The following is a 26,404-nucleotide window of genomic DNA, read 5'->3' as shown; positions in this document are numbered from 1 at the left end:
TGGGTTCAGCTGGCGGGGTCTTGGCTGTGTGACACAGGGTACACCAATCAGCCTCTCTGAGCTTTGGATTCATTCAGTTTCAAATGGGGAGAAAACCGTTTCAGAGGGCTGTTGTACGGATTAAATACAACTGGAAAAGCAGGGGACCCAGATGGCCACTGTCTGGGTCTTAGGCCTTGGCTCATTTTGCAGGAAAACGTGTACACGGCTGTCACTGAGCTGGCGCATCTGGTGTGACTGTCCTCGTAGTCACCACGCTGCAATACTACTCTGCGAGATGGTGAAAACCCCCTTCCCGGGGCCCCACAGCAACCACCACGGGGCCTTCCTCGGTCCAGACCTGACCCTCTCTTCTCACGAGCTGCCCTCCGGCTCAGATTTCCCTGCTCCAGGGGCTGGAGTCGCTGGGGTGGTGCCCGGACCCTGATGGAAGAGAACAGGTGGCACGTGCCGGGCTCAGCTATCCCGGGAGGAGACAGGTCTCCACCCCCCTGCACAAGCCCCATGGAGACAGACAGACGGAAGCACAGTGCCTGTCTTTGGGGAGCACAGAAGGGGCCCCCAGACAAACTGCCCAAAGTCTCTGCAGTTCCACCAGGCAGGGCCAGGTGGAGAGTCAGGTCTGGTGGAAAAACCTAACCGGGCAACGTGGCAGATGACCCAAGCAGAGGTCAGAGGTCAGGGGTCAGAGGTAGTACACTTTATTGACCGAGTTCTCACAGCATTTCACAACCGCTGGCAATGCCAGACCCTGGGCTTCGCCACTGTCCCATCCACCAAACAGAGAAGAGAGTGCATCTCGCAAACACCCAAAGGGCCCCCAAACAGCAGCGCGGTGGGGGTGGGGGAGGGGCTGCCAGCCAGTGGGTGGGGTCAGGCAGGGCCAAGGGCTAAAGCGCTGGGTGCAGGGCTGGGGCACCCCGAGGCCCCGCCAGGCCTGGCCAGCCCCTCGCTACCCCAGGAGAGGTGCGCGGTGGTTCACAGTGAGACTGGCTTAGATGGGCAGGGCAGTGGGGACGGGGCCGCACCTGCCACTCCCCCCGCCCGCCCTCGGCCTGACTCACAGAGCTGGGAAGAGGGACCGATGGGAGGGACCGTCCCCTGTGTCTCCCTCTGGGACAGGGAAGCCCCTTCTCCGGAGGGGCGAAGGGTAGAGGCCTAGTTCTCTTCCCCAGGGAGGGCCATTCGCTCCTGGCTCAGAAGTTTCGAGAACATTTGGGTGGCCTTGCCCACCGTGTCTCCCAATTAGAAAAGTGATTTTGAAACCTAGGAGTTGACTGGGGTGCATCAAACCAAGCAGTAAAAAAACCTGGTGGGATCTAGGTTTAAAAATACAGCTCGACCTTTGCGTAGGAGCCTGGGGCGGTCGGTGGAGGGGCCCGAGGTACCGTGGGGTGGGGGCCCCGGGCACAGGGCGGGAACCAGGGACAAGATGCAGGAAGCGGTGATCCGGGGGACGTGGCAGGTCGCCCTCCGGGCCGCGGGCCTGGGCTCCGAGGGCCGCTGGGCTCCCACGGGCTCATCTGCCAGGTGGGCACCGGGGCCTCTGCCCTGCCGGGGGTGGGGGGGGCCGGAGCTGCCGGTCAGGCCTTGTCACTGCCCTCGCCGGGCGGCTTCGTGTTGCCGGCCGTGTGGTCCGAGGTGGGCTCGAGCCCCAGCATCTGCCGCTGCACCAGCTTGGCGTAGAGGCCGCCCTGCGCCAGCAGCTGCTGGTGGGTGCCCTGCTGCACCACGCGGCCCTTGTCCAGCACCACGATGAGGTGCGCCCGCTCCACGGTGCTCAGCCGGTGCGCGATGATGAGCACCGTGTGCTTCTGCAGGTTGCCGTGGATGGCCTGCTGGATCTGGGGGGACAGCGGGGGGCGCGGGTGGGCGGCTCGCCACGCAGGCACGGCCTCGGCCACCCACGGCCCGCTCCGTGCGCCGGCACCTATACGCTGACGCCCCACCCCGCTGGCACTCCGCTCCTCGTTTGTAAAGCCAGGCCCGGGGCGGGACCTGCTTCCTGCGTTTTCATTTTTCGGGGAGACAGAGCTCTCGGCCCCACACCGGGGAGGGGCTCAGCGAGCGGGAGAGCGGCCCTAACCTGGCCCTCGAGTCTTCTGGCTGCTTCTCTAACCTCTGTTTTCTTTAACGGCATCCCTGTCAGTCCCCACGTCCACGCCCACGCATCCAGCGGCCCCTCGACCGCCCACCTTTGTCTGCCCACCGAATCCGCCCCATCAGCGAATCCAGCAGCTTGTACGACCCTCCGTCACCTCTCACCTGGTGCCTCCAAACCGGCCCCCATCCCTTCCCCACAAGCGTTTGCAATTTCTTAATCAGTTCTTGTTAGACTCCTACTCCAAACCCTCCAGCAGCTTCATATCCTGCTTAGGATAAACTCTAAACTCCTAGGGGACTTACTTCATACTGCGACTGTGACACTGAGACGGTATCTAGAAAACAAGGCCTTATATTTTTTCAGAAAACCCAAACTCCTTCCGAGGGCCTGTGGAATTTGCGTCTCCCTATGGCTGTGTCCTCACTTCTCTCTGCTCAGCCGCCAGCCACGATGACGCTTTTAGTTAGTTACTTTTTGTAGAGATGGTGTCTCTCCATGTGCTGTCCAGGCTGGTCTTGAACTCCTGGCCTCCAGCAATCCTCCTGCCTCGGCCTCCCAAACTGCTGGAGGATTTACTATTTGTTCTACCTGCCCATAGGCCCGAGATGCCTTTCTTTGTTTCCTTCTTTTTTTTTTTTTTTTTTTTGAGACAGAGTCTCATTTTGTTGTCCGGGCCAGAGTGCCATGGAGTCAGCATAGCTCATAGCAACCTCAATCTCCTGGGCTCAAGCGATCCTCCTGCCTCAGCCTCCCGAGTAGCTGGGACTACAGGCATGCACCACCATGCCTGGCTAATTTTTTCTATATACATATTAGTCAGCCAATTAATTTCTTTCTATTTATAGTAGAGACGGGGGTCTTGCTCTTGCTCAGGCTGGTTTCGAACTCCTGACCTAGAGCGATCCGCCCGCCTCGGCCTCCCAGAGTGCTAGGATGACAGGCATGAGCCACCTCACCTGGCTGCTTTCTTAGGGCATTTCCTAAGAAGGGTTTAGAACCGTGACTCCTTCTCTGTCCCCGAGGGACATACGTGTGTTCCTTGCAAGGCGGGGGAGTCTCTCTTAAGGGCCTGAAAGCCGTCCCCCTGCGATGGAGCCCTCGGGAGGGAGCGAGCCTGTCTCCCCGAGTCTGCGGAGGACAGAGTCCCAACTTCCGAGACTGCGGGCGAGACGGGTGGCCTCCGGGCACCCCGTCGGCTTCCAGTGCACCTGGCTCTCCCTCCCCGCTGGCCGCTTTAAAACGCCCCCCACAAATGGGAACGGGGCGCCATGTTCCCCTCCTGTCAACAGTGGCCGCGTAAAATCTGTTTTCACAGCTTTCGCTGGTGTCCAGCTGTGTTTGCCTTTGAGGACGGGGACCCCGCCCAGTCTCTCTGCATCCCACGACTGTTGACTGTTCGTTTTCTTTGCAGCACCGGCCGCGGGCTGAACGCAGGCCAGCGTCCTTGTTTACTCTCCGTCCTCCCCACGGGCATGCAAACGCCATGGGGACCACTGTGAGCCCCGTGCCTAGAACGGTGCCTGGGAGGAGCTGAGGAGCCACCTGCGTGATGAGGGAGTCAGTCCACACACGGATGGGGGGCAGTGGCCAGCCAGCTACCCGCATGCTGCTGGCCCTTGTTACCAGTGACAGTGAGACTCAGAGAGCGGAAGAGGTGCCTCAAAGTCACACGGTTATAAACTGCAGAGGGGAGCTTCTCGATTCGGACGCCTTCTCTTGCCCCACTGCATACGGCTCTGGCTCCGGTTCTCGCTACTGCCAGGAGGCGGGGAGGGACTGACCTGGCCCAGCGCCCCCTCCCTGGCTCGCGCCCCCAACACTGGGAATTCACCAGGCCGGGAAGCGGATGGCCTGGGACAGGCCCTTGGGGCCACCTCTGACCCCTTCCCAGCCCCGCCTGCTGGGGGAGGGAGGGCGCTGGCCACCTGGGGCGGCTGCCTGTGCCAGCATCACCCGCCACCCCGCCTGCCACTCACCAGGTACTCGCTCTCCGCGTCCAGAGCGCTGGTGGCTTCGTCCAGGATGAGGACCGGTGGGTTCCGCACCAAAGCCCTGGCCATGGCCACCCGCTGCTTCTGGCCGCCCGACAGCTGGGCGCCCTTCTCCCCCGTCTCTGCGGGGGGAGGCACAGGGCACGTTAGCAGGGGTGAGGCCGGGCAGCCCGGGGGGAGTCAGAAGCCGTTCCTGCTGCCGGGAGCCCGAGCTTTCCAGGGAAAGCTTCGAAGGGCCTCCAGCTGGAGAGGCCAGCAGCTGAGAGCTCCTGAGATGATGCCTCCCGCCCGTTTGCAAGGGGCGTGCAAACGAAGCCTGCATGCGAACTGATACGATGTTGCCCCTTTCCACCCATCCACCCGGCAGAAACCCCGACACCTGCTAGAACACTGTGCCCGTGGGGCCGCAGGGAGGCAGGCAGTCCCCCGCCCCCGTAAGTGGCGTTGGCAGGATCCCCGGGGCTCCCAGGAACAGCTGCACCCCAGGTCTGTTAGTCCCGCTGTGCAAAGGCTGTGGGTCACAGCCCTGGGGCCAGCAAGGCTGCCTCGGTGACTTCCCTACAGATGGACTTTCTCCCATGCACAACGACATAGGCACAGGTTGTGTGTGACTCACAGCATTGTTATTCCAAAAAAAAAGAAAGAAAGAAATCAATTCAAATGGCCATTGATAGGAAACTGAGTGAATAAATTATTAAGTAAATTATTATAAAAGCCCATACCCTGGAATTCTATGCAGCTGAAAAAAAGATGGAGGGGGAGGGGAGGGGCAGAGGGAGGGGGAGGCTGCTCCCCATATGTTAATATGGAAAGGTCACTAAGATACGGTGCTAAGCTAACAAAGACCAGGTGCAGAAAATAAAGTGATTTTTTTTTTCTGTAAAAAGTGTGGGGGTGGACAGATAAAAATAGGTATTCACATTTGCATTACGAAACTCTAAAAGGACACACCAGCAACTAATGAGAGAAGGTTTAGTGGGGCAAGAGGGAACTGGAAATGGAAGAAAAATGGAACTTTTCATTGTATTTTTTAAAATATATTCCTAAAAATTTGAACCATGTGAATACACCCTTTTCAAGAACTAAATTTAGGCTGGGCGCAGTGGCTCACGCCTGTAATCCTAGCACTCTGGGAGGCCAAGGTGGGTGGATTGCTCAAGGTCAGGAGTTTGAAACCAGCCTGAGCAAAAGTAAGACCCCATCTCTACTAAAAATAGAAAGAAATTAATTGGCCAACTAAAAATACATAGAAAAAATTAACCAGGCATGGTGGCGCATGCCTGTAGTCCCAGCTACTCGGGAAGCTGAGGCAGAGGATTGTTTGAGCCCAGGAGTTGGAGGTTGCTGTGAGCCAGGCTGACGCCACGGCACTCTAGCCAGGGCAACGGATTGAGACTCTGTCTCAAAAAAAAAAAAAAACTAAACTAAATTTATAAAATATATTGGGGGGGATTGGGGAGCTGTTGATCTAAGGATACACAATTTCAGTTAAATAGGAAGAATGAACAGGAAGAATGAGTTCAGGAGATCCGTTGTATAACAGGTAACTATAGCTAATAACAATGTACTGTACACTGTGTACTGTACACTGGACAATTGCTGCGAGATTAAGTGTTCTCACTACAAAAAAGGTAAGTATATCTTTTTGCATATGTTAATTGGCTCAATTTAGCCACTCCACAATTTATATTAATGTATATTTCAAAACATCATGTGCTATATACCATTAAATATCAACAATTTTTAGTTGTTAATTTAAAAATTTTTATTTTATTTATTTATTTATTTATTTATTTATTTATTTATTTTTGAGACAGAGTCTCTGTTGCCCAGACTGGAGTGCCATGGCGTCAGCCTAGTCACAGTGCCCTCAAACTCCTGGACTCAAGCGATCCTCCGGCCTCAGCCTCCCAAGTAGCTGGGACTACAGGCATGCGCCACCATGCCCAGCTAATTTTTCTATATATATTAGTTGGCCAATTAATTTCTTTTTTTTTTTTTAATTTCTTTCTATTTATAGTAGAGACGGGGGTCTCGCTCTTGCTCAGGCTGGTTTGGAACTCCTGACCTCGAGCAATCCTCCCGTCTCGGCCTCCCAGAGTGCTAGGATTATGGGCGTGAGCCACCGTGCCCGGCCAAAAATTTTTTTTTTTTTTTTTTTTTTTTTTTGAGACAGAGTCTCGCTTTGTTGCCCAACCTAGAGTGAGTGCCGTGGCGTCAGCCTAGCTCACAGCAACCTCAAACTCCTGGGCTCCAGTGATCCTTCTGCCTCAGCCTCCCGAGTAGCTGGGACTACAGGCATGCGCCACTATGCCCGGCTAATTTTTTTTTATATATATATCAGTTGGCCAATTAATTTCTTTCTATTTATAGTAGAGTCGGGGTCTCGCTCTTGCTCAGGCTGGTTTTGAACTCCTGACCTTGAGCAATCCGCCCGCCTCAGCCTCCCAAGAGCTAGGATTACAGGCGTGAGCCACAGCCGGCCAAAAATTTTAAATAAAAATATGTTAAATATACTACATATATACAAAATGTAAATCAATGTATTGATTTATTCAATTAAAATATTAATTAATTGATATAAACCTAAGTGGATCTAGTAACTAATATAACAAATATGTGTTGTTTAAATCCACAACACGGCACTGGACCGAGGTGGTGGCCGCACAGCATTGTGACTGTGTGAAAGGCCACTGGATCGCTCACTTTGAAATGGTCACAGTCACGTCCGGTGAATTTCATCTCAAGGGAAGGGATGCAAAACCCTAAGGAGCGGCCGGCAGAGGGCCGCGCGGGAGGGCGGGGCTGCGCACCTGTGCTGTAGCCGTCCTGCAGCTCCATGATGAAGCCGTGCGCGTTGGCCTTCTGCGCGGCCTCCACCACCAGCTCGAAGGGCACGGCGGGCAGGCCGTAGGAGATGTTGTCCGTGATGGAGCGCGCGAACAGCACGGGCTCCTGGCTCACCAGGGAGATCTGGGGCGGGGGAGGGGGGGACGTGAAGGGCGTGGCCAGGAATGCGTCTCCCCAGCTGTCACCAGCAGCCTCGTGGCCTGATCGGGCCACCACGCTGCCGCCAGCAGTCCCGGTCTGCAACCTGAGCAGGGCGGCTGCCTCTCTTCCTTCCCCACGGCGGGGCCCACCTGCACCCACAAACCCTGGGCACCCCCCGACCAACAAACTTGCGCCTGCTCAGCTTGCCGCTCTGGGCTAAGCCACGTTCCCTGACCTCCGAGAGAAAGCCTGTGGCCTGTACCCGGGGGCCTGTCCCCTGGGGCGGGGAGAGTAAATGAGAGAATGCAGACCGCACGCCCAGGCCACACAGACCTCCCTGGCCATCGTCCCCCCAAGCCCCCGGGCTCCTTTTTGTTTTTTTGGAGACAGGGTCTCGCTCTGTTGCCCAGGCTGGAATGAGTGGCACAATCATAGCTCACTGCAGCCTCCAACTCCTGGCCTCAAGTGATCCTCCTGCCTCAGCCTCTCAAAGTGCTGGGATGACAGGTGTGAGCCACCGTGCCTAGCTGACCCCTCCCTTCTAAGAGAACAATTTAAAGGGGCAGTTGTTCCATGATTGCAAGGTCAAGAATCTGGCCTACAAAAATAATCATGTGGAAGATATCACATTGACACTGTAAATAGCAAAAAGTAATTAGTTAGGCCGGGCGCAGTGGCTCACGCCTGTAATCCTAGCACTCTGGGAGGCCGAGGCGGGCGGATTGCTCAAGGTCAGTAGTTCAAAACCAGCCTGAGCAAGAGCGAGACCCCATCTTTACTATAAATAGAAAGAAATTAATTGGCCAACTAAAAATATATAGAAAAAATTAGCCGGCATGGTGGAACATGCCTGTAGTCCCAGCTACTCGGGAGGCTGAGGCAGGAGGATTGGTTGAGCCCAGGAGTTTGAGGTTGCTGTGAGCTAGGCTGATGCCACGGCACTCTAGCCCGGGCAAGAGAATGAGACTCTGTCTCAAAAAAAAAAAAAAAAAATTAAGGCAAGATGCCATGTCTGGGGGGAAGGGAAGGGGCACGTGGCAGAGGGGCTGCCGGAGTGCCAGAACGTTCCACGTCTTGACCAGGGTGGTGTTACACCGATAATTCTCTGAACTACACACTGATCTCGAGTGCCGTCCTCTGCGTCTGGGCTGCAGCTCGTGGGAGGGAAGGGTAGACAAAGACGGGCGCGGGGCGGCAGGCCCCCCACGTACCACTCGGTGCAAGTACTTGTGGTCGTAGGCGCTGATGGGTTTGCCGTCCAGCAGCACGCGGCCCGCCTCCAGGGGGTAGAAGTTCTCCAGGATGTTGACGCAGGAGCTCTTCCCGCTGCCTGAGGGCCCCACGAGGGCCGTCACCTTGCCTGGGGACAGGCTGAAGGAGACATTCTGCAGAGGCACAGTGTGGGGGCACGGGCTCAGGTCCCGGACCGGAAGCGCTGGCCCCTCCAAGCCCACCCCACGCCCCTGTGCCGTGGCTGGGCACTGCCGACCCCTGAATGTCCTCTCTAGGACACCGGGATTTGGTGGCACCTTCATCTTTGCTGTTTCCTCTGCCTGGAACGTTCCTTCTGCAGAGAGCCACCTGGTTAGGGCTCAGCTCAAATGTCACCTCCTCCAAGAAGGCTTCCTTGACAGCTGTTGCCATCCCCGTGAACTGTCCCTGCCACACCACCCTCATTCGTTTTGTTCCTAGCTCTTACTATCAGGATCTGTCTTCCCTGGAACCGGAACCAGAACTTAGGGCTCCTCCAGGTCAGGGACCGGCCTGATGGGATCCTGGCCGTGCTGGTCCCCACTCTCGGGACCGGACGAGGGGAGGGACGATTGCGGCAGGCCTCGGCCGCCTCTCACCTGCAGGACCTGGGTGTGGGGCCGCGTGCGGTAGGTGAAGGTCACGTTCTCAAAGTCCACCCGGCCCTCCAGGTGGTCGGGGGCCAGGCTGCCGTCGTGCACCATGGTCGGCTTCCGGTCGATGAACTCGAACACCTTCTCGGCGGCCCCCACGCCCTGCATGAGGCCGCTGTAGACGGAGCCCACGGACTGGAGGAGGAGACACATCTTCCTGTCCCACTGACACCCACTCCCGGGACCCTCCGTGGTGCTGGAGGGATCAAGGGGTGCAGAGACAGCAAGGACATAGCAGCTGTTTTTGGGGAGACGCAGGAGGCCGTGGGGTGCCACCTGCTAGGACATCACATCAGTGGTCCCCAACCTTTTCGGCACCAGGGACCAGTTTCGTGGAAGATGATTTTCCCATGGACACAGGCCTGGTGGAACTCTGAATTAAGTAATTTTGAGGCTCGGTATGGTGGCTTGCACCCGTAATCCCAGAGCTTTGGGAGACCGAGGTAGGAGGATTGCTTGAGGCCAGGAGTTCAAGACCAGCGTGGGCAACATAGCAAGACCCAATTTTTCTCTACAAAACATTTTAAAAATAGCTGGGCATGGTGGCACATGCCTGCAGTCCCAGCTACTCAGGAGGCTGAGGTGGGAGGATCACCTGAGCCCAGGAGCTTGAGGCTGCAGTGAGCTATGACCGCTGCACCTCTGCACTCCAGCCTGGGCAACAGAGCGAGACCCTGTCTCTAAAAAATAAATAAAAAACAATCTTGAGATTTAAAAAAATACACAAATGGGATCAGACTATCCCTACTGATCAGGGATTTGCTTTTTGCATGTAACAGCATGTCTTGCAGGTCTTTCCATGCCAGTTCACACCGATGCACCTCGTTCTTGGATTTTACAATACAGATAGAGTATTTCTGGGATACTATGTCCCATCCGTGTTTATCTAACCCCAGACAGGTGGGCATTAAGGCGGCTTCGTTTTTCACTATTGTAAACAACGCTGTACAGAACATCCTTGGACACCCATCTGTGCCCACAGGTGTATTTTCGAAGCGCAGGTTCCCAGAGGCGGGATCCTTGCTGAGTCAGCAGGGCGGGTGCGACTCCCAGTGGCACATGCTGCTGACGTGGCGCCCGCGTCCGTGAGCACGCCCACGCCAAGGCTCGGCCTTGACCTGCCTGAGGGCTTTTTTTGGTGGGGGCAGACCAGAGAACTAACACCCCCACTCCAGGGCGGCCTTGAACGAGTGACGGATGCAGCCTGCGCACAGACACCCAGCCGCCCGGCTCCCCGAGGCGACAGCAGCCCCTCACCTCCATGCAGTCCCCCAGGACGAACTCGTAGATGATGAAGGCGATGAGGTTGCCACTGGTCATCTGCCCCGAGATGACGAGGTGGCCCCCGTAGTAGAGGATGCTGACCTGGACCGCCAGCAGCGTGAGCTGGCGGCAGAGGGAAAAGGGACTCGGGTCAGGGGGGCCTTGGCTCAGGTCCCTCAAGACCCCCCCATCCACCCCCAGGCTGCAGGGGGAGGTGAGAGTGGCCCCCGTGAGCTCCGCAACCTGGGCACCTCGAGCACATCCTCCCCGCTGCCTGTCACTCACGCCCCTCCCCCACCCCACCCCGTGTCCCCGTCACTCACGCCCCTCCCCGTCCCCACCCCTCCCCACCCCTCCCCAGTTCCCCACAAAGGCGCCGGCTGCAGCAGGCTGCAGGCTTGGCGGGGGAACAAGGCTGTCTTTGTGAGGCGCCAGCACACACATGCCACCCTCGGGCTCCTCAGCCAGGCCAGGCGGGAGCTGTTAGTCCTCACCAGGAAGAGCATGACTCAGGGAGGGCGAGCGTGCTCACGGCTAAGGTCGCACAGCGAGCGGGGCAGGGCAGGACTGCGAGGTCTCTGTTTCCTCCCCCGGCTAGGTGCCACGACTAGGGGCTGTGTCTGGGGCACCCTTCCCTCCCTCCTGCACCTGGGGGACGTCTGGGAGAGGACGGACCCTGAGCACCTGTGACCACCCACAGCCCACCAGGGTCCCCATGGGTCCCGCCCCACCCCCTGGCCCAGAACCAGGGCAAGGCTAGACAGCAAGTGCCTCTGCGGAAGCCACGAAAGGCGCCCCCTGCTGGCGGACAGATGGCCGAGCGGCTTGGCTACCAAGCTGGACTCGGCCCCCTTGTCCCCTGCTTGGCCAGCACTTTTGGGGGTGGCCCGCTCCAGGAGGAGCCAGACAGTCCCTGTCCCCTGGTTCCCCTGCAGACCTCCAGCTCCCCCGACCTCCGAGCCCTCCTCACTCCTATGCCAGCTACGACCTGTGACCTGCCCACCTCCCAGGCGTGGCCGGCTGGGCGGTGGCGAGACCCACGTGGCGAGACCCTTGTCCAAGAAGGGGCGGCGACTAGCCCCGGGGAGGGGGCAGGGCACGCCGATGGGTGTGTGCGGTTGCGATGTGAGACCTGCCACACGGTGGCCTAGGGTGGCCCCACTGGCCCTGGGGTGGGGCCTGCCGACTCCCGGCAAGGCAGGGATGTTTGCGGCTCGGGAAGGGAAGCCCCCAGCCCGCCGTCCCACGCCCGGCCGAGAGGAGGCACCCTGGAGGACAGTCACCGGGAGACCGCATCCTTTTCTGGAAAGCTTCTCGGTCAACCTGGCACCAGCATGCAGGAGGGGGTCCTGCCCCCGCCCGGCAGGGGCCAGGGGCACGTACCCCGCTGCCCCAGACGTAGTACATGTAGGCGGCCGCCTCCTTCCTGTTGAGCTTGTACACCTGCTGCAGCTTCTGCAGGTACACCTCGGCCTCCGCCTCCTCGTTGGCGAAGCTGCGCACGGTCTTCATGGCGCTGATGGTCTCCTCCGCCGTGTTGCTGGCTCTGGCCAGGGCATTCTGGACCTCTTTGGACAGCCTCTATGGGCAGGAGGGGCCGAGAAGGAGGAGACCTAAAACAGACCCTCACCACCGACCTGCCCGAGCCCCGGGCCTCTCCGGGCTCTTCCACACTTCGCTGGTGCCACTCTGAGCAGGAAGTTCCTGGGACAAAAACCCCAGCTCCCCTCTCCCCTGCTAGCTCGATTTGACAGACGCAGAGAACAGACCCCAGCGGTGCTCTTGGAAAGACAGTTCCAGATCCCGAGGGAAGGGGGTGGTCATTAAGTGGTCTCCAGTACTCAAAGGAGGCCATTCATGATCATATGGTTTTTGGTAATTCTTTCAGAAAAGCCTCAACACCTGATCTTGTGCTGGCTAGAGAGCAGGGATGCCCTGGCTGGTTGCTCAGGTTGTACACATTATACAAGTAACACCAATTATTAAGGGGGCACCATTTCCATCATCAATATAAACTATGTGAGAGCCTGTGGGTTGGCACATGGATTCTAGAATTCCCAGCCAAGTTCTAGATGGTGGTGAAGGCCGTGGGTGGTGAAATCTGCCCACACCTAGCCAGAGGTAGATGGCTGAGAAGTGGTCCCAAGTGTGCGGCCACCTGCGTTCTGAAGAGGCCCCCGGGCTGAGTCATTCAGACTCTGCAGTAGTTACCACGTACCGACTCCCAAACCGGCCAGGAAGGCGGCCCGGGAGGCCAGGACAGGATCGTACACCGGCACGTCCCGGGACCTGCGTGTCACGCCCAGGCCACGGGAAGCACACGGGGTGCTCTGGCCCCGGGAGGAGCCTGAGTCACGCCTGGCCGGGGGCAGCGTGCGTGGCTGGTGGAGATGACTCGCCGGCTCCGTCCAACGCATTCGTGGACGAGGCGGGAACCCGGACAGAGTCTCCCCGAGGCCCTGCCCGGCTGAGGCTGAAGGCGGGGCCGAGGGGCGCACAGACGTGCGGGCTGCGGGGGCAGCTCCGGGGCTTCCTGTGCCTTTCCCGGGGGCTGTGGGGAGGCCCGGAGAGGAGGGTGGGGAACAGCTCCGACTAACCCACACGTTGACTTTTCCTGCTCAGTGGGGAGAGTGATGAGGCCCGAGGCCCAGAGCTGTGGGGCGAGGGTCCCTCCTGGGCGGCTGGAGGGACAGCAGGGAGCAGGTTCATCTGGGGGCTATGCACGTGACGTCTGCTTTGCTACCCGGTCTCAGGTCACCAGCCTCCCCCACCTTCTGGGTGCGGGTGGGGGCGGGGAGAAAAGGGCTGACACCCTCCAGGGCCAGCCGCCTGAGCCCAGTCCAACAGAGTGGCGAGGCCGGGCGCGGAGGCTCACGCCTGTAATCCTAGCACTCTGGAAGGCTGAGGCGGGCGGATTGCTTGAGGTCAGGAGTTCAAAACCAGCCTGAGCAAGAGCGAGACCCCGTCTCTACTATAAATACAAAGAAATTAATTGGCCAACTAATACATATAGAAAAAATTAGCCAGGCGTGGTGGCACATGCCTGTAGTCCCAGCTACTTGGGAGGCTGAGGCAGAAGGATTGCTTGAGCTCAGGAGTTTGAGGTTGCTGTGAGCTAGGCTGACGCCACAGCACTCACTCTAGCCTGGGCAACAAAGCGAGACTCTGTCTCAAAAAAAATAAAATAAAATAAAAAACAGAGTGGCAACAGTGATCTAACCAGTCCCGCCCAGAGCCACCATGTGCCAAGGCCCTTCGTCGGGGCTACCTCGCCCCAGGCCCAGGCCACAGGGGAAGGCACTGCCTGTACCTGTCTTGGGGTGTCGGAACCCAGCCCTGGTCCCGCAGCGCTCGGGGGCACCCACCAATCTGGGAAGCAGAGGGAGGGAGGAGCCGGGCCTAGCTCTCAGGCCGATCTCCCTGGCAGAGGCGGTGCTGAGGTGTGGCTAGAGGGGACCGCGGCCCGCCCACAGCTGTGTCACAGCGGGACCCGAGCCACACCACACACGGTCTACAGGAGGAGAGTGAACTGCCGGGCGAGGCTACACCACCCGCGGGACCCCCTCCTGTCCGCCCCTCACTCATCTCTGCAGCCGCACCGGCCGCCTTGCCCTTCCCCAAACCCACCAGGCATGTTCCCACCGCAGGGCCTTTGCACTGGCTACGCCCTCGAAACGCGCTGCCCCAAACGTCCGCAGCCTTCAGACCCTTACAGGGACGTCAGCCCTCGACGCTCCCAATCTCTCTCCTCCTCACTCCCGCTTCTCCTTAGCACGGCCACCTTTCACTGCAGTGTGTGTCTCCATTATTGCTGCTGCTGCTGTCACCTATTGTCTGTCCCTCCTACTAGAATACAGGCAGCACCTGGGACATAGCAGGTGTTCAGTAAACGCTGATTGGATGAGGGAATGAACGAACGCAAACACAGCCTCAAGACAAGTCCCAGTGGCCCCCGGTGGCTCCCCACCCCCTAGTGGCTCCCTAAGCCCCTTCTGAGGGGACGTTAGGAGCTGCGCCGGCTCACAGACCCCGCAGGGCCCGGGCGGCCTACCTTGTAGTACTTGCCGTAGATGTTGGACGCCATCATGATGATGGGGAAGCCCATGAAGGTGACCAAGGACAGCTGCCACGAGAGGCTGAACATGAAGACCACCACGCCCGTGACCTTGACCGTGTTCCGCAGGAAGATGTTGATGTTCTGGGAGACCAGGTCGCTGACCATGGTGGTGTCCGAGGTGAGGCGCGAGATGAGGTCCCCTGGAACGAAGGCGGCTCAGCCCCCGCTGCCGCAGCCAGGGCCACCGGGACACTCACGCGGGCGGCCGGGCCTCCCCCACCTTCCGGGCGGGGGTGGGGAGAGCAGGGCTGACGCTCGAGGGCCACCCCGGCCCTAGTCGCGCCGTCGGGGGGGGGGGGGTGGCTGAAGCTCAGAAGGAAGCAGGAGCTCGCTGAGCGCCACGCGGCTTGTTGGGGACCGAGCCGGGCTTCGAGCCCGTGTCCACTCCCTGTCCCTGGCAGAGGGGGGCACTCGCCTCTTCCCTTCTAGAGAGTTCACAATCTGGGCCCGGGCAGGAGGGAACACAGACACCCCTTACCTAAGCTGGACCCTGGGCTAGGAGCTTCGGAATAGCCCCGTGGGCGGCTACTCTCACTGCTCCCATTTTACAGGTGAGAAGCCGGAGGCTCGGGAGGCTGAGCGAGTGGGTGTGGGGCTGGGGCCTGGAGCCACGCTGGTCTGTCTCAGAGCCTGGGATCGTGGCCGGACCCTATCCTGCCTTAGCCGTTCTGACCTTTGCCCTGACCCGCCCACCCCACAGCGGCTGGGCCTCTGCCGGCCGCAGGCGTAGGTAGTCCCGGCCCTGGGGCGGCCACAGGGCAGCGGAAGTGGGGCCTTGGCCCCTGCAGGAACCTCGAGTGGCCTGTATGGGACCCTCCGGAGGCCACAGCCCACCCTGAACCTCAGCCAGCAAAGCAGCTCCCGGGGCGCGGCCAGCCCAGGGGCTCCCCAGCCCAGCCCACCCGGCCGGGCCCGGGACCAACCTGTGCGATTCTCATCAAAGAAGCTCGTCTCCTGGGACACCAGGGAGCGGAAGAGACAGTTTCGGAGGCGGATGTTCAGTCTGGCAAATATGAGGGTAAAGATGCCGCCCCGAATACCTGCGGCAAATGAGCTAATTGCAGATAAGAGATGTTATCGCACGACGTCCTTCCGACAGCCGGCAGCCACACCCGGCCGCCCCCTCCCGCGGCCGGAGGGGCGGGAGCCCAGCCGCGGCCCCCGGCCAGGGCCGGCCCTCCGGGACTAGCACCCCCAGAGCGAGGGCAGAGGGGCGCGTGGGTGGGGTGAGGGGCCCAGATTCGCAGCCAGACCCCTGTCCCCACTGGAGGAACGGCACAGACCGAGCTGGTCCTTGTTTAAAGCGCAGGTTCCTGCTCGGAAATCCCCCAGGGAGAGTGGGGGGGACCCGCGGGGATTCGTAGGGACCAGAGAGTGGGCTTGAGGGTGTGGCCCAGCAGTCTGGGAGCTGGTGACCACGGTGACCAGCTGAGGGACACGCACAGCAGGGGCATTTCGGGGCCCACCTGGCCCTTGTTCTCCTTAGGGACTGGCCCTGCCTGCCGGGCCCGGGGTCGAGCCGCTACCTGCCGATGGCCAGCAGGCACACGATGACGACGGCCGTGCTGAACTGGTCCATGCTCTTCTGGATGACGATGCCGTCGATGGCGCGGCCCGTGTAGTAGGGCAGGAAGGTCTCTCCTGGGGGAGGCAGGGCGGGCTCAGGGGTCTGCCGCCCGGGGAGCCCGCGGCGCCCTTCCTCCTGGGGCTCCGGAGGCCCACGCCGAGCGCCCTGCTCACTCTCCGGTGGGATTTCCTCTCCTGGCAAACTCCTGCTCCCCCACACGGCCCCTCCCAGCTGCTTACGCACCCCCGCCCCCAGAGCAGGAACGCAGGGAACACTGGGTCTTAAACCTACATGGCCCGGTTGTTATTATGCACACGCCACCAGGCCTCGAGCCCACCCACGTGCTGCTTCACCGCCTTGGAAGGAGGCCTTGCAGACAGCCCATTTTACAGACGAGGAAAGTTGAGACCCGACAGCTCGCCCTGCTATGGGGCAGCCGTGGCTGATCAAGGCCAGAGCTGATTACATTCTCACTGGCAGAGGGTTCAGAGTCCAAATTCTAGAACCTCAGAAGATGTTGCTATTCTTGTTCTGAGCAGTGCTGGGAACGGCCACCCTGCCCCTCTTGGCAGGGCACTTCTGGGCTTGCCAGGCAATTTCCCACCCATTTGTCTTACTTTATCTTCACAACAATCCTGGGGTGGAGCAGGAGATGCGGAGAGGCTGAGCAATTTGCTCAATGTCACACAGCAAGTAAGGAGAAGGGTCAGGCTGGGCGCGGTGGCTCACGCCTGTATTCCTAGCACTCTGGGAGGCTGAGGCGGGTGGATCACTCAAGGTCAGGAGTTCAAAACCAGCCTGAGCAAGAGTGAGACCCCGTCTCTACTATAAAGTAATAAAAATAATTAAAAAAAAAAAAAGGAGAAGGGCCAGGACACAAACCCAAACTGGCTTCAGATTTGGGGCTCTTTCTTTGTCCCCTCCTGTTATGGTCTGAACGTATCCCCCCAACGCATATGTTGAACTTTTTTTTTTTGAGACGGGGTCTCACTCTATCACTTGGGCTAGAATGCAGAGGTGTCATCATAGCTCACTGCAACCTCCAACTCCCAGGCTCAAGTGATCCTCCTGCCTCAGCCTCCCGAGTAGCTGGGACTATCAGTGTGTGCCACCAAGCCTGGCTAATTTTTCTATTTTTTGTAGAAATGGGGTCTCGCTCTTGCTCAGGCTGGTCTTGAACTCCTGACCTCAAGTCATCCTTGTGCCTCGGCCTCCCAGAGTGCTAGGATTATAGGCGTGAGCCACCATGCCCAGCACGTATGTTGACACTTAATCACCAACGTGACACATTAAGAGGTGGGGCCTTTAGGAGGTGACTGCGTCATGCGGGCGGAGCTCTCCCGGGTGGGATTAGGATCCTGGGTGGGTTGCTCTCTCCTGCCCTCCTCCCTCCCTCTGTCTGTGGGACGCAGTGTCCTCCTCTCCCGAGGACTCGCAACAAGTCGCCGCTGTCTTATCCTGCAAGCAGCGACAGCGGCCCTCACTGGACGCCAAACCTGCAGGCGCCTGGGCTGAGGACTTCCCAGCCTCCAGAACCGTGAGAAGTAAGTTTCTGAGATCAACACCCACAGACGGCCCAGCCTGTGGCATTTTGTCACAGCAGCAAAAGGAACGGAGGCACCTCCCTGCGACAATCCAGAACGACCACTTCTGTCTCACGGGGGCGGCCACACGCCAGGGAGCGTGGCCCCGGCCAGGCCCGTGTTCGTCCCAGGGCCCTTTCCACTGCTGCTCTTTCCTCGGGCAGAGCCGGGCTTCGAGCTGGGCATACAGCAGGCGCCCAATAAAGGTCAGTGAGTGAAGCCTGGACAGCGCGTCCTGACCTGGCTGGGCCGCCTGGAGGGTGAGAACTTCCGTGCTGCTCTGGTGCCCTCTGCTGGGCTCGGCTCTGGATCCACAAGCTGGAGCTGGCCATGTGCCACCTAGGCTGAAGTCCTGCCTCAGTTTACCCACAGGGAAGAAAACGGCATCCGCCAGCTCTGACAGCATTGTGACTGCAGCAAGTGCTAATCTAACGATAACCTTACGGGGACCAGGCGCCGTGCGAGGCTCGTGTGCAAACTCTCCTGTCCAGGCTGCACGAGAATCCAACGGAACTCTCCACCCCACCAGCGAATGCCGTGGCTCTGCTTTCAGTCGACTTCCAGAATCCGACCACTCTCACCGCCTCTCCTGCCCCCAACCTGGCCCAAATCGCTAATCCCGCCTGGGCTAACTCAGTAGCTCCCCTCCACCCCGGTCCCCATCGGCCTGTCTTCCACGCAGCAGGCAGTGGAATCCTGGCGAACCCCACTCAGATTTTATTGCCCCTCTGCTCTCAACAGGGCGAGGGCTCGCATCTCTTCCAGGGTAAAAAGCCAGGCTCTTACAGCGGCCCATGGGACCTCCAGGACTGAGCCCCCAGGGACCTGCAGGATGGAGACCCCACAAGTGGCTTGCTTTGGCATCTCTTTTCCTCTCCTCACTCACCCGGCTCCAGGACACTGGCCTCTGCTATTTCTCTAACAACCTGACACCTTTCTGCCTCAGGACCTTTGCACGGGCTGGTCCCTCTGCCTCAGAACAATCTTACCCCAGATATCTGCCCCCTTACCCACTTCAAGTGCCAAAGACCCCCAGATAATCCCTTAGGTCTGGTATTATTATTCTTCCCATTTGTGGAAACATATGCTTTCCATAGAAGATGAAACTGAAGCTCAGAGAAGTTTCGGAGTCATTTACCCACGTTTATGGAGTTGGTTTGTCATGAAATCCATTGTTATTTAATAAGCAATCCTCATTTAATAGAAGATACTCAGCACTAAAACTAATCTTTGTCCCAACAGGTGGGTTTTTTTTTAAGATTATGAAAAAACAGGCACTACTGAATTCTTCTTCTTTTTTTTCTTGAGACAGAGTCTCACTCTGTTGGCCGGGCTAGAGTGCCATGGCGTCAGCCTAGCTCACAGCAACCTCAAACTCCTGGGCTCAAGCGATCCTTCTGCCTCAGCCTCCCAAGTAGCTGGGCTATAGGTATGGCCACCATGCCTGGCTCACTTTTTCTATATATTTTTTAGTTGGCCAATTAATTTCTTTCTATTTATAGTTGAGATAGGGGTCTCACTCTTGCTCAGGCTGGTTTCGAACTCCTGACCTTGAATGATCTTCCCGCCTTGGTCTCCCAGAGTGCTAGGATTACAGCTGTGAGCCACCGCCCCCGGCCCCTGAATTCTTCTTAATTGGCAAATAATGATTACTCATCACAGATCCTAACATTTATTCAGTCCTTACTTTCGCTAGGCACCAGGCTCGTCTCCCTTAACTCTCACCATCACTGAACCACGGCCTCATTTAGGGACAGGAAAGAGGTCTGGCCGGGTTAAATGACTTGCCTCGAGTCGGGGGCCTGAGCCTCCAGTCTGACCCCTTAGCCTGGGGTGCAATCCTGCCGGCTGCGTTTGGGCACTTGCAGGGCACACACCGGTGGATAACGGGCCCCAGCAGGCCGGGGAAACAAAGTCACGGCCGACATCTGCCCGCACAGGCGGGTGCCCATTCACGCATCCGTTCACTCTGCACTCGGCACTGCCATGCTCACGTCACACAGGAGGAGGCTGGGACTTAGGGGGCTTGAATGACGTGCCTACACCATGCAACTGCCAGGCCGGTGGGGCTGAGGGGGCACGGGGTGGTTCAAGAGGGGAAAAAGGGCTGCAGGCTCGGGGCTGGCTCTGGGGCTTGCCTGTGTCCTCTTCGAGAACATTCTGCCATTGTCACCACCCCCAGGCTCTGTCCTTGTGAGTTACAATTTCAAAAACCCACAGCGGCTGACATTCCTGAGTGCCTGGCAGCACGTGCTGAGCTCAGTCCTGCCTGTTTTCATTCAACCTTTACAATTAGGGTTCGTTTCATAAGAACTCTGATGATCACAGAAGAGGGCGGTGGGGCTCAGAAAGTTTCAAGAACTTGCCCAGGGTAAGGAGCAGGGCTGGGATTTGAACCCGGGGAGTTTTGACCCTGCAACGCCACCGTCCCAGCCGTGTCGCCGGAGTGGTGTTTTCTTTTCTTTTTTTTTTATTTTATTTTACTTTTTATTTTTTTTTCTATATTTTTTACCACTGCCTGTCCTGCTTAATGGAGTGGTGTTTTCAAACTGCCTGGACCAGACCCACGGTGACGGACGCATTTCACATCGTGGGCCAAGACACACTCGTACATAACTAAAATAGAGTGTTCACCAAACAGCACTTCGTCTTACCACGGGCAGCGCACGCTGACGTCTCCTATTCTATTACAAAAACCCCTTCGACCCCGAGATCCCAATTCCAAGAATTTTTTTTTTTTTGAGACAGAGTCTCACTCTGTTGGCCGGGCTAGAGTGCCGTGGCATCAGCCTAGCTCACAGCAACCTCCAACCCCTGAGCTCAAGCAATCCTCCTGCCTCAGCCTCCCGAGTAGCTGGGACTACAGGCATGCGCCACCGTGCCCGGCTAATTTTTTTTTTCTATATATTTTTAGTTTGCCAATTAATCTCTTTCTATTTTTAGTAGACACGGGGTCTCGCTGTTGCTCAGGCTGGTATCGAACTCCTGACCTTGACAGATCCTCCCACCTGGGCCTCCCAGAGTGCTAGGATTACAGGCGTGAGCCACCATGCCTGGCCTCCAATTCCAGGAATTTATCCTACAGATCTGTCCACATTCATGGGAAATGTGGATGAACAAAGTCACTCACTGTAAGAGAAAGAGACTTGGATGTCCCGGGGGCCAGCGGCGGGAGACCGGCTGGATCACCTACGGGACAGCTCACAGCGGCCCATGGCGCAGCTGCGTGCAACAATCGGGACAGATCGGGAAAACCCGAGAATGCATCTTAGGGGGAAAGAGCGAGGGGGAGAGGTCGGGGGAGGAACTGAGCTCTTATTTGCTAGTAGCAGCTAAAGGAAATGCTGGGGGCGTATATACAGGAAGCGAATAAAAGTGGTTTCCTGCCCACATGGAAGTTTCTGGAACCTTTTCCTATAGTCACCCCTGTGGGCAGGAGGATCAGGGTAGCCAGGGGTAGAATTAGGAGTGAAGCCGCAGCGTTCTCCTTCCCGCACGTGTTTGGGGTTGGAGCCGGGTGAGCAAAGCGTGACGGTTGGAGAGGACGCTCCCGGGCACCCGCCCGCCAGCCCCCGGCCCCCACTTACCCAGGGCTGCCACGATGAGGAAGAAGGAGGCGGCCACGAGGAAGGCCACGTCCGGCTTGGTGTAGGAGAGCAGCTTCCTCAGCGTGGCCCCTGACGCCTGCTCGGGCGGGGACTGGGCCCCGCCGCCGCCACGGAAGCCCTCGGCCTCGGCGCGGGTGCCCGGCTCGGGGGTGTCCGCGCCGGGCCGCACGGCGGCCAGCAGCCACCAGAGCAGGAAGGAGGCGGCCAGCGACACGTAGGTCCACGCGAAGAGGGCCCAGAACCACGGGTCCCGGACGGGCCTGCGCACCTCGGAGAAGAGCAGCAGCTTCACCACGGCGTAGATGCCCACGGCCAGGCACACGAGGGCGATGACGCCCCACGAGGCCCGCAGCCGCCGCGGCCCCAGGGCGCTGTTCTTGGCCACGCCGATGGCGGCCCCCAGCAGCAGGCAGCTGCGGTACAGGCAGGCCGCCCAGAGGTCCAGCACCGAGTCGAAGACGTTGAAGTGGCGGATGTCCTCCAGCAAGCGGCGGTCCGGGTGGCTGAAGACATAGATGGCCGTGGTCACGCCGACGTCCACGCTCGTGAAGGCCAGGGTCACCGCCACCGCCTTCCACAGCCGCATCCTGCTGCCTCGCCGTGGGCGGGTGCCGAGGGGCAGGAGGCGGCTCACGGGAGCAAAGCCATCGTCGTCCTCCTCCTCCCCGGGGTGAGGCCAGACCTGTAGGGGCAACAGCGCACAACAGGGCGACGGGCTCGGGTTTGCTACGAGCTAGCTTTGTGGCCTTGAGCAAGTCGCTTGACATCTCTGAGCCTCAGTTGCCCCATCTGTGAAATGGCAACACAAGTACTCCTGACTTCCTGGGGCGCTATGAAGATTCCACCAGCGCCAGGGATAGTCCTTGAGGGCCTGCTGTGGGCCGGACGCTGCTCTTTGTCTTGGGGATTTAACAAGGAACAAAAATAACAAAGGCCCCTGCCCTTGTGGAGATGGCACGCTCTAGGGGCAGACAGGTAATAAGGAAATGACACGGTCTGTGATGACATAGGAGCTATGGGGATAAAAGAGGGGGTGAATAGGACGGGGATGGCTTTAAATGGGGGGCCAGGGAAGACCCTGGGAAGGTAACACTTGAGCAAGACTTGAAAAAGGTGAGGGAGTCCACTATGCGGCCGAGGGAAAAGCATTTGGACAGGTGGAACAGACAATGCCAGAGCCCAGAGACAAGACTGTACCTTAGGAAGGCAAGGAGGCCCCATGAGGTCCGAGGGGTGAGGGGTGTGGGGAGGAGACCTAGAGGACGTGGCAGCCATTGTGAGGACAAAGGTGCCCTCAGACAAGCAGAGTTCAATAAGCGATCATGGCCTTCCTCTCCAACTCAGGCTTTCCATCTCTGCAACCCCAATAAACCTCTCCCTCTTAGACCAAGAGTGGATTTGAAGGGAGTGGGGTGGCTCGCAGGCCTCACAGCAACCCAGGGACCTTCGCATCTACCTGGAAGTTTCCAGAATCTTTTCCTCCAGCCCAGGCTGTCCCTTATGCCCAGCCCTAGGCCCCTTTGGTTTTCTGCATCTTGATGTCTACTTCGTCCAAAGCACCTTCCCTGCCCCGGGCCCTCAGGCCTCACTGGGGCCTGGGAGACCTCAGAGCTGCAGGGACAGCTGGGGGTTGGCCTGGGGGGCCTGAGTGTGGGGGTTGGGGCTTGTCCAGGGTGGGGCCGGGGCCGGGCCCGGGTGTGTCCCTGAGTGCTACCTCCTGACTGGGGTCCAGGCCTTCCTCTCCAGGGGCCTTTGTTGTCCCACCTGCAAAATGGGCACAGCTCTAGAGCTCTCAGGTGGAGGGGCAGGCCGTGAGTGACAGGAGGGTAGCTGAGCTGTTTCTGTGAGGGGTGTCCCGAGATAGTCTCTCCCCATGGTGCTGGTGTCTGAACTGCTCAGGCTGTGCGCTGATCGGAACCGCACACAATCCCATTTACGGTTGGGGAAACCGAGGCCCAGAGAGACAAGACCACCTGCTCCCGACACTCAGCCAACAGGGCCCCAGCCAGGACCTGGGCGGGCACGGAAAGGACCCGGGCACCTTCCTCTCCGCCTCTGCACCGCGAGCCTGGCAAGCAGAAGACAGTTACGTAACACGGCACTTCCCACGAGCCCTGCCCGTGCCACGTGCCGCACACGGGTTCACGCATTTAGTCCTCACGACAGCGCGGCCAGATGTGTGCGCTCATAGTCCGCATAGCAGATGGGGAAACTGAGGCCCAGAGAAGTGAATAACCTGCCCGAGGCTACACGGCTGGCGAATCGTAGGGCCGGGATGTGAGCTGAGCGCTGCCTTCAGTACCACGATGCTAAGAGGGAGCATTCGTCCGGGGGAAAGAGTCCCCATCAGAGGGGCCTCAGCCTAGGACGATGGCTACAATGACAGCTGGTATTTACCGGTGCCACGACGTGCCTGGCACTGTTCTAAGTCATCTACAGGCATTAATACTCACAAGAATCCTGTGAAGTAGGTTCTGTTATGATCCCCATTTTACAGTTGAGAAAACCGAGGCACAGAGAGGGTAAGTGACCTGCACCAGGCCACACAGCTAGGAAGTGGCAGAGCTGGGTTGTGAACCCCAGGCTGCTGAAGGCTCCAATCCTCCAAAGCAGCCTCTTTCGCCCCTGCACCCCGCAGGTAGGTTCAAGCCTGTCGCAGACACAACGGCTGCTTAGTCAGCAGCTGCCCCTCCAAAGACAGCCGGGGCCGAGGGGGTTCAAGGGCAGGGGAGGGAGGTGGAGTGGACAGACACCCCCTGCCCGGGCCCTTGCTGCCCCCAGCCCCGGGGAGCTGCCAGCGCAGGCTCCTGTCTGCTGCAATGCAGAAGCCGCGCAGCGAGTGGGTGGGTGAGCGCAGGCAGGAGCCCAGGGGGGGAAGCTCCTGGCCCAGCGCCACCCCGGCCTCCCGGCCAGCCGCTGCCGGCTGCACCGGGTCCCGCTGGCCGTCTCTGCTGCTGCTGTCCCCTCGGTGCACACAAACTGTCCCTCAGTCCCCAGAAGGGGCTGAGGCTCAAAAGTAGCACCGGAAACTTGAAGCCTGGACTGCAGCCCAGGGGCTTGGCCGGCTCTCTCTGCCTGTGACTCCCAGTCACTGGGGCAATTCCTACAGGACACCCCGACAGCCCGTTGCCAGCCGCCCACCCGGGACCCCCAACCATTTATCTTCACCAGAATAAACAACATTTTAAGCACCAACATCACAGACTATCTGAACCACGTTTTGCAGGCGGGGAAACTGAGGCCCAGAGAGGGAGGGGCAAGGCTTGTTTAGGGGTCACTCAGTGAGCTGGGGCAGAGCAGTGCTAGCACCGGGGTCCCCTGCCCCCAAGCGCTCAGTCCTACTACAGCTCCCGGGGGAGTGGAACCCAACTCAGGTCAGGTTACAGTCTTCAGCGGGGACAGTCACTCCGTTATTTTTAAAGTTACTGAGTAGGAGTGATAAGAGGACAAGACCGTCAGAAGGCGGTGGGGAGGCAGGATGGCGACCAGAAGGCTGTGTGGAGGCACGTGCCCCTCTCCATCCGCCCGACTCGGAGGGCGCGGCTGGGCTCGGCCAGGTGGAGCTGGAGGGCAAATTGTGGGCACAGGGGTGACGTGCAGGGCCAAGGGACAGACACAAGGTGGTGGCCAGAGGCCAGATCGGGCCTCGCCCAGGGCCCAGCATGGCCCAGAAAGATAGGGGCCCCTCGCCTTGACGCCAAACTCCAAGGAATGGCACAAGATTAGCAAGTGACCCTGCCACTGTTGCCACCAGCAGTCTTGTCAAAGGCTTTTCTTCCCAGGAGGGGAGACGTTGGCTGGGGCATCTCCAGCTGTCAGCTGCAGAAAAGTTCAGTACGGAAGGGCCAAGGGACAATAAATAACAATCATTATCACAGTCACAACAGCTACCGTTTACGGGCACCTCCCAATACCGTCGTCCTGGGAGGACCTTGTGGTTATCACCCTCGGGTCCCAGCTGGGGAGACGGACGCCTGGGGAAGTTAGGTGACATGCAGAAAATGGACCAGGTGGGACTGAAACCCAACACTTCAGTCTCTGGGGTCCCTGGCCGAGGCTCTTAGGAATGGCAAGAGAAGGTGCTGAAGAACTTGGGTGACCCAGTGGCCTCAGTTCACCCCACCTCGGTGAGCTTTTTATCCCAACGCCTGCCCAGCTCTGGAAAAGCCCCACTCACCGCTCAGCGAGCACGGATGACCGAGGCCCCTTGGTGGGGACAGTGGTGCTGTGGGCCCTGGAGGCAGGACAGGACCGGGCTGGGTCCACATGGCTCCATCCTGACACTCGCCCTTGCTAAGCCCACACCCTGCGCACACAGGGACTTGGGGAAGCTGTTTCAGGCAACTCTTAGCTCTAGGCGGGGGAGCTGGGGAGCGGGGCGCCCTTCCTACAATCCTCTTGTCACCCGGCCCCGCCCCAACTGGAAAAGGGGAATGGAGGCCACCCCACCTCCAGGGGGTGGGGCAGAGGCAGGGAATCCTGCCAACCCTGCTAAAGCTCCCCCGATTAACCGGGCCTGGGGAGCAGGCCTTGTTTAATGCGGGCTCAGAAATAAGGGAGGGGCCCCCGGGAACCCACAGGCCTAACAGCCAGGACGGAGGACGCGCGGGAGCAGCGCCGGCCCATTGGTCCGCTGGGGAAACTGAGGGCAGGGCTTTGCCCAGGTCCGCAGGCCCAGCTCCCCCACCGCCGGCTTCTGTCCCAGCCGGGACGCGCAGGCTCCCAGCAGGCCGCGCCACGGGCTGGGGGAGCCCTTAGGGGACGCGCCAGCCCAATCCCCGGGAACGACAGTCATCCCAGGACGTCCGCAACCTCCCGCCCCCGTTTTCCAAGAGGCGGCGGCACCTGAGGGGTTAAAAAAAATGCAACATCGGCGCTGCGGGCGCGGAAAGGATGCTGCAGGGCTGGGAGCTGCGGCTGCGGGCGCCCGGGTACGCGGGCGGGGCGCCCAGGGCTCCAGGCAGGCTCCCGCCCCCAATCGAGACGCCCGCTCCCTCCGAGGCGGGGGAGCCCGGCGCCCCCACTCCGCGCCCGCTTTGGCGCCCTGGCCTGGGAAGGTCCCGGGCCGCGGGTCCCGAGCGCCGGGCCCTTACCTGTTACCTGGCACCAGGTGAGCTGTGGGAGGGGGCGCGCAGCGGGCTCGGGTCGTCGGGGACGCAGGCTCCGCGCCGCTCATCGCAGCCTGCGCCGGGCGCCGCGCTCGCTCCGGTCCCGCAGCCCCGCCGCCCCGCCGCGCCCGCCCGCCCGCGCAGCGCCGCCGCAAGGTCGGAGCCGAG

At 59.4% G+C, this 26,404-nt stretch overlaps 1 protein-coding gene across 2 annotated transcripts; it reads right to left on the bottom strand.

Moving 5' to 3' along the window:
- Positions 1-26,404, bottom strand: ABCB9 (ATP binding cassette subfamily B member 9). 2 transcript variants are annotated; one of them, XM_012782205.3, is made up of 12 exons: positions 26,222-26,404; positions 21,108-21,810; positions 15,897-16,011; positions 15,294-15,424; positions 14,305-14,510; positions 11,637-11,834; positions 10,248-10,376; positions 8,937-9,125; positions 8,298-8,471; positions 6,909-7,068; positions 4,081-4,217; positions 1-1,844 (listed from the first exon to the last, which is right to left on the bottom strand). In XM_012782205.3, the coding sequence occupies exons 2-12, from the start codon at positions 21,712-21,714 to the stop codon at positions 1,584-1,586; spliced, it is 2,307 nt and encodes a 768-aa protein (XP_012637659.1). In that variant the 5' UTR covers positions 21,715-21,810; positions 26,222-26,404; the 3' UTR covers positions 1-1,583. The 2 variants fall into 2 exon arrangements, with proteins under 2 accessions (XP_012637659.1, XP_075852621.1); XM_075996506.1 differs by lacking the exon at positions 26,222-26,404 and having other exon boundaries at positions 21,108-25,827.

The sequence above is a fragment of the Microcebus murinus genome, chromosome 22 (assembly GCF_040939455.1).
Source record: "Microcebus murinus isolate Inina chromosome 22, M.murinus_Inina_mat1.0, whole genome shotgun sequence".
NCBI lineage: Eukaryota > Metazoa > Chordata > Mammalia > Primates > Cheirogaleidae > Microcebus > Microcebus murinus.
This window is presented reverse-complemented; position numbering and strand designations above follow the sequence as displayed.